Source organism: Suricata suricatta, chromosome 11 (genome assembly GCF_006229205.1).
Source record: "Suricata suricatta isolate VVHF042 chromosome 11, meerkat_22Aug2017_6uvM2_HiC, whole genome shotgun sequence".
Lineage (NCBI taxonomy): Eukaryota > Metazoa > Chordata > Mammalia > Carnivora > Herpestidae > Suricata > Suricata suricatta.
The window spans coordinates 52,184,082-52,191,379 of record NC_043710.1 but is presented as its reverse complement, the minus strand read 5'-3'; the positions used below and the strand labels follow the sequence as shown (position 1 = coordinate 52,191,379).

The 7,298-nt window shown below is 43.6% G+C and overlaps 1 protein-coding gene across 1 annotated transcript; it reads left to right on the top strand.

Moving 5' to 3' along the window:
- Positions 1–6,131: 6,131 nt before the first annotated feature.
- LOC115272581 (olfactory receptor 51I2-like) lies at positions 6,132–7,082 on the top strand. The gene is given in 1 exon segment (XM_029915614.1): positions 6,132–7,082. A coding segment is annotated over 1 exon segment (951 nt).
- Positions 7,083–7,298: the final 216 nt, after the last annotated feature.

Below are 7,298 nucleotides of genomic sequence, written 5' to 3'. Positions count from 1 at the left end.
CTCCTGGAGGACACCTTCCTCTTTTGGAGCTTGGTGAGAGGTTGAGTAGTAGGGACAGGAGTGAGAATTGAGTAGCAAACAGTCATGGTAAGTGAATGAAGGAAGCTTTGGTTATATCCCCTATTGGTGAAATTCTGGGCTCCAAGTTCTTTTCTCTTGAGCTCTGAGTCCTAGAGTTTTTCCACTGGGGTCTAAACTTTAGGTTACGCCTAAGATATAGGTATTAAGCATCGAATTTGAGGACATAGACCCTGAGTTCTGGGCTTAGAGTTCCATTTTAGAAATTGGATAATTGAGGGCAGAGGGGATGTTACCATGGAGCTCGTAGGAATTTGTCTCCATCCTCTTCATCGCAGGGAAGGAATTGGGATTTTATTTTCTGTGTGGAGACAGGGAAGTTTCTCTAGGGGTTGTGTTTTTTCCTTCTTTTCCCAAGCGAGATCTCATCTCCCTCCTTTCCCTATCACCAGTTCAGCATCACCCTCAGGCACAATGAGGACCCCAAGGTCCCGGGCTCTAGGGACTCATGCAGAGACATAGAATCCGCCTACTCTCTTGGCTAGTGCCTGCCCAAGGCTCTTCCCCTTGCTGTTGTGAGCGCTGGCCTACCCTCATCCAATCCAAAGACTACTTCATAAAGCTCTCTCAGGTGAGTCTGAGTCTACTTGCATCTCCTAGGTATGTGCGCACGAGTGTTTCTGCCTACAATTCCATTTGTGCTCCTGAAGTTCTCTTGGTCTCTCTCATGTCTCTGTATCTTTGAATGAGTCTCTGTTAAGGTCCATGTGTGCTGTGTACTCACCAGATTTGTTTGGCCAGTGATGGAGAGGTTTACGAGAAAAAAAAGTCCACAGATCTTATTTTCAGGTAGGTTTCAAATGCCCCGGTGTCCTCCCACACACTTTCAGATACGGCTGCTAGAAAGACTGTTTAGAGAAGGACACAAGATCCCTTGACAGGGGGTTCCATGTGATCTCTGGCCTCCGTTGGGTCCTACCCATCTCCATAGTCATGATATTGTCCGTGTTATGGCCTAAGAGAGAACTCGGCAGTCTGGACATAAGTGTGAGGGCAGAAAGAGAGGTGAAAGGACCTTTAATCTTAATTCAGCAGATACTGGAATTGTCCCGCCAGTATTCCCATCAAGGATCATTCAGCCTTGGCTTGAGAGTCCCCGTTGACCAGAAGTTTATTATCCTGTTGTGCAGCTTTGACTCTTAGAAAAATCCTCCTTCCCTGGACCCCAGACTGCCTGCCTATGATCTCTGGCTCTCGCTCAGCACCTCTTACACCCACCTCCACACATCTCTGTCTCTTCTCTGTCTCCTCTTCTCAAAGTACCACTGGCTTCTTCCATGCTCCTTAAATGACTTGATTCCCTTGCCTTTGCTTGTGTCCTGGCTGGTTTAACTCTCATCAACAGTGTGGAGCCCAGAACTGAGAGCACTTCAGTTGTGGTCCTGAGCAGTATGCTCATGCTCTTACTTATTAATTCATATTTTCTTAAACATGTCTTTGTGTTAGAATTCTGTGAAGTATTAGGAAGACAAGAATGAACTAGGCACAAGTCTGACCCTTTTAGGGCTCAGGAAAGGAAGGATGGAGGCATGAATGTAATTCTAGCAAAATGGGAAAATCTGTACAGTTATCTTAAAGTTACAGGTGAGAAAGTTATTGCTTCTGTGTAAATAGTGTTAGCAAAAGCTGCAGATAGAATGGAAGTTTTCAGTATGACTACTAGGAGTTAAATTATCAGAGAAGATAAAGATGATGTAAGCAGTGGGAGAAAAATGTAGACTTGTACGTGTGCATGTTAGGACATATTATCTTCTGAATAAAATACTTTCAGCAAAGACTAAAACCCATGAATTTTTTTATAAGCTATGTATTGTACTGTTGATTCATATTAGACTGACGATCTGTGAGACACCCAGACCGGGGAATGTATGGTGAGGAAATGAAATATCATCTACTTTGAACAGCAAAAAGGATTTAGGATAGATATTCTGAGTAAGGGAAGATTACAGAATATTATGATTGGCATATTCAGATATAGTGTGCTCATTCAATTATTTATTTTTCTGGGTACAATATTTATTAAACATCTGTTAGGTGCTTGACCCTGTGCTAGCATTGGGGGCCTAATGACACAAAATGAAAAAAAGTCAATACTCCTCTTTACTTCAGTGGAGACTACAGTCTAATACGGGCTACAGGCATTAAATAATAATTACATAAGTAAATCTATGTTTACTTAGTTGAGTAAAGTTTTACATTAAGATGGAGTTTGCAAGAAATTAACAGATAACATGAAGAGTAATATTCAGGTGAAATCTGAAAGAGACTGTTGTGCCTCTGTGTCTGCAGCAATTATATATGATGTGGGAGGAGCACCTTTAAGTCCCACGTAAGAAAGCACTTTATAAGTCAGTGCATCTAACCAGGGCATCTAAACTGCAACCAGCGTAGTGGCTTTAGGTACAGTGAGCTCGCCATCACTGGGAGTGTTCGAGCTGAGTGTGGGTGACAGTTTGATAAAGATGCCATGGAAGGGCCCTTTCTCAATGGCTGCAAGATTTCAGGTTCTAGAGAGGCCGTCAAGTTGGCAATGGAGTCAGTGGACTTCTGAGAGAGGCCACTTCAGAAGGTCGCTTAACTCCTGTTCACTTTCTTATGACCTCCAGTCTGTGTAGGAATCAGGAAAAAAACGTGTGTCTGCCATCCTGTCCTTTTCACTGCCCATGGACATAGAGAAGACAGACTTCTCTGGCATCTCCCCATTCTCACCTACATGGCTTCAGTTTCAGAAGCTGCTGCCAGGCTTCCTAGGAAAGAGTGGAGGGCTTACAGTTGGAAGAACCACTGGTTTACTTTTCATGATTGTTCTGGAATGACATGGGCAGCTTGGTAATGAGGAAGTGGCCTCTCTGCTTATCATCTCTTTTATCCCCACTCTGGTTATCATGTCTATGAGCCAAATGATCATATGAGTCCATTTCCTGGAACTGTGCTCAACTGGATACTGCCCTTCCCATTCCCCAGCTTGCATGTGCCTGCCTCACACCGTGGGTCATGGTTAGTGCTTCTGCGCCTTCATTGTTACATCCTGCCAAAGGTGAGGTTCTATCAGGGGCGGGCGAGACCCACAGGTGAGATGATTAGACACAGCCTTCAAATGCTCCCTCTTTGGGTGCACCTTCATGGGAATGATTTGCAGCACAAGCCCCCAACCTAGGTTACATCCGTGGGCATCACCTTGGAGATAACCACAGAGCATTATGAGCAAACCCAAGTTTATTTAGAGGGCTCCAGGATATTGAAGAATCTAGCAGATGATGAGGCACAAGGAAATGTTTAAGTTACAGGTCAGGAGTGGGGTAGGAAGGTGGTCTTAAAAGAAAAAACTTGAGAGTCCTTGGAAGTTACAAATTTCTCTAAAACACTGTCATGTAAAGTGACTGGCGTATGAGAAGATGGGTCTGGAGTGGTTCTCAATGTTGGGTTCACTTTGGCAGCTTTAAAACATATTGATAACTGGATACTGCCTTCGAAGATGCTAATTTAATTGATTTGGGGTGTCATGTGAGCACTGGCATTTTTAAGTTTCCTAGGTGATTCTGAATTGTAGCCAAGGTTGAGAACCACTGATCTACAAGGCAGGACCAAGGAATACAAATGGATAAAAACACAAGTAAGTATGTCACCTGTCATAGAAGTTGTTACTCTTGAGGGAAGCTTGGGAAATAGAGTGAGTGGGATTTTGGTGCATAAAGAGAAGGCTCCAGAGTGGAGAGAGTAAGAGGAGGCAGCTCTGGGACCCTTCTCACTGTCACCTTGTGTGTGCTTCCATGGCCATAGCTCTTGCATTCCCATAGCTGCATATCATCCTGGGTGTCTGTCCATTCCAGTGGAGCATTTCCATTAAATTCATTAGATAAATATGTCATTTCACATCCAGGAGGTAAACACAGGGTAAAGAATTGGTCAAGAATCTGTGAATCACACATCCGTGTCACTTGAATGAAAAAGTGAACTGATCGTTGGAAGGTGTATTCAGCTTGTATACCAGTTGTGATTGCACCTTCCTACTTCACCTTTTAAAATTTGTTTTTTAGGGATGCCTGTCAGTCAGTTAAGCATCTGACTTCCGCTCAGGTCATGATCTCATGGTTCATGAGTTTGAGCTCCATGTTGGGCTCTATTTTGACATCTCAGAGCCTGGATTCTGTGTCCAAAATTCTTCTGTTCAGATTCTGTGTCTGCCTCTCTCTCTCTGCTCCTTTCCTGCCTACACTGTCTCTCTCTCTCTCTCAAAAATGAATAGACATTTAAAGAAAATTAAAAAAAAGTTTTACAAAGTTAAAATATTTTATCTCATTTGTAATGTTAATTGTGGTGCACCTTGTACCTTATATCATATCACATTATTTTTACTTTTTTTCTAAAACTTTTGTTTTAGTGAGAGTGTGAGAGGAGGAAGGACAGAAGGGGGGAGAGTGAGAGAGAGAGAGAGAGAGAGAGAGAGAAATGGAACATAAACAGTGAACAGTGGAGGGGCAGATTGAGAGAGGGAGACACAGAATCAGAAGCAGGCTCCAGGCTCCAAGCTGTCAGCACAGAGCCTGATGCGGGGCTTGAACTCACAATCTGTGAAATCATGACCTGAGCTGGTCAGATGCTTAATTGATTGACCCACCCAGGCACACTGAGAATGAATCTTCAACAGGCTCCACACCCAGTGTGGAGCCTGACTCAGGGCTCTATCTTACAATAATCATGAGATTTTGACTTGAGCTGAAATCAAGAGTTGGACACTTAACTGACTGAGCCACGCTGGCACCTTATTTTCACCTTCTGATTGGGGTTTAACTAATTCTCTCTGATCTCTTGTGACTAATGGAGGCCTTTATGTCTGTGTATTTGATTTATCCATGGGTTCCAGATCAAATTTGCTACTTTGAAGCCAATACATTTTTGCATTCTAAACTCTATTTTTACATTTAGAAGTCATTTGTGTATTCATAGAATTCTCAGTTGGGATGTCCATATCCTTTTCCACATTTATTTTTATTTCCTCCTTTATCACTTTTATAAAATTCCAGTCTCATTTTCATTCAACACGTTTCCTTCCCTGAGCAGAGTCGGGACACATGGAGGTTAGCACTGACCTTGGTTATCATTGGTATCCTTTCTTTCTCAGACCCATACTGGCAGAGCTGAAATGCAACTCTTTCTAACATCTCCTTAGATCCTGAGGTTTACTCTCATCTCCATAGGGAAATAGAAACATCACTACCAGGAGAGCCTGCAGATCTAATCCAAACCTTACATTCTGTGGAAATTGATACATAGGCTTTTGGTATACTACTTACTCTTCCTCTCTGGGTCTTAGTGTCTCCCTAAGAGTAAAATACTTTATGTTTATTCAGGCTTTTCCATGCCATATGATATTTTGTTTATCAACAACCACATGAGGCAAATATATTTTTATGCCTAATTTACAAATGGACACACTGAAGCTTGGGAAGGTTAAGTTACCTTCTCAAGGTCACACTGAGAGCAAGAAGAGCTTTAACTGGGCTTCAAACTGAGGTCTGTAGAATCCCCATGTAGAGCTCTAAAACCCTGAACGTGTGATCTTAATTTTCCAATTTGTTTCTTATATACAGATAAAAGCATTCTTACTATATCCACTTGGCAAGTAAAAAAACCAAAACCAAACAAATAAAAAAAAGAAAAGAAAAAAACTGTTTGGATCAGAATTTAAATTAAGTTGTCTGTATCACATGGACACATCCAGTAACTCACTGAGGATGGATTTTGACAGGTTTGATTTATTCTGGTGTTTGGCTCCTAATTTTTAAGCCATGCTGTCTTATCAGCCAGCTTCCAATATCTTTTTTACATGTGAAATTTTAGAATTCCAGAGGTCAGGGAAATAGGAGGTGAGAGGAGTGTCTGTTGTGTTTTTACCCAGAATGATGTTGATGACTCCAATTTCCCCCACTTCCTTCCATCTCCTTCCTTTGGCCTTTGCGGCAGACTGTGAATGCAGAAGACCTTTATTCAGGAGGAGACTAATTTCATTTTTTTCCAAATGTAGGTGAAGGTTTATCTCCGCTGTTGGTGACATGGGAATGGAAAGCAATGAAAGTCTCGACCTCCTATCCGTCTTCCTGACTGGCATCCCAGGATTGGAGGCCCAACATGGGTGGCTTTCCATTCCTTTCCTCACCATGTATATTGTAGCCATTGTGGGTAACAACCTAATCATGGCAGCAGTGCAGGCAGACCCTGCCCTACAAAAGCCCATGTACCTGTTTCTCTCCATGTTGGCTGTGACAGAGGTGGGTGTTTCTGTGTCTACACTGCCCACTGTCATGGGTATTCTTTGGTTTGATGCCCGCCAGATTGACTTGGATGGGTGCCTGGCTCAGATGTTCTTCATCCACACCTTCTCTTGCATGGAATCTGGGGTCCTATTGGCCATGAGTTATGACCGCTTTGTAGCCATCTACAACCCACTGCGATATACAGCCATCCTAACCCTGCCCCGTGTCATATGCATGGGTCTGGGCATCACGCTGAAGAGTGTGATGCTCATGGCCCCACTTCCAGTCCTTTTGAGGTGACTGCCTTATTGCCACACAGATGTCCTCTCCCATTCCTACTGCCTCCACTCAGATCTGATCCAGCTGCCATGTGCTGATACGAAGCTCAATAGTGTCCTGGGTTTGGCCATTGTCCTGGCCACGTTTGGGCTGGACTCACTGCTCATCGTGGTCTCTTATGTGCTGATTCTTTACACGGTGCTGGGCATTGCTTCTGGGGAGGGACGGCGGAAGGCTCTCAACACATGTGTGTCACACATCTGTGCGGTGTTCGTGTACTACGTGCCCATGATTGGTGTGTCTGTGATGCATCGTGCCACCATGCATGCCTCACCCTTGGTCCACACACTCATGTCTAGTGTCTACCTCTTTGTGCCTCCTGTGCTCAACCCCATCATCTACAGTGTCAAGACCAAACCAATCCAACAGGGAATTTTCACCTTGTTCTCTTGCAAGAGAAAATTGCCCTGAATCCTTCCAACAGGGCAGAGACTTTGGGTCCGTCCATAAACTCCGATGGCATTTCTGATGTGGGCAGAGCCTTACAGCAGGCATTTAGTGGAGGAATAGGAATGAGGGTTTCAAAGCACTGTCACAGGCTTGACTCTGGATCACTGGTGTTCTCCCTAGTCCTTTTTATTTCATATCTTGTCAACATGTGTGGGTCTCTGCATGAGTGTATGTGCA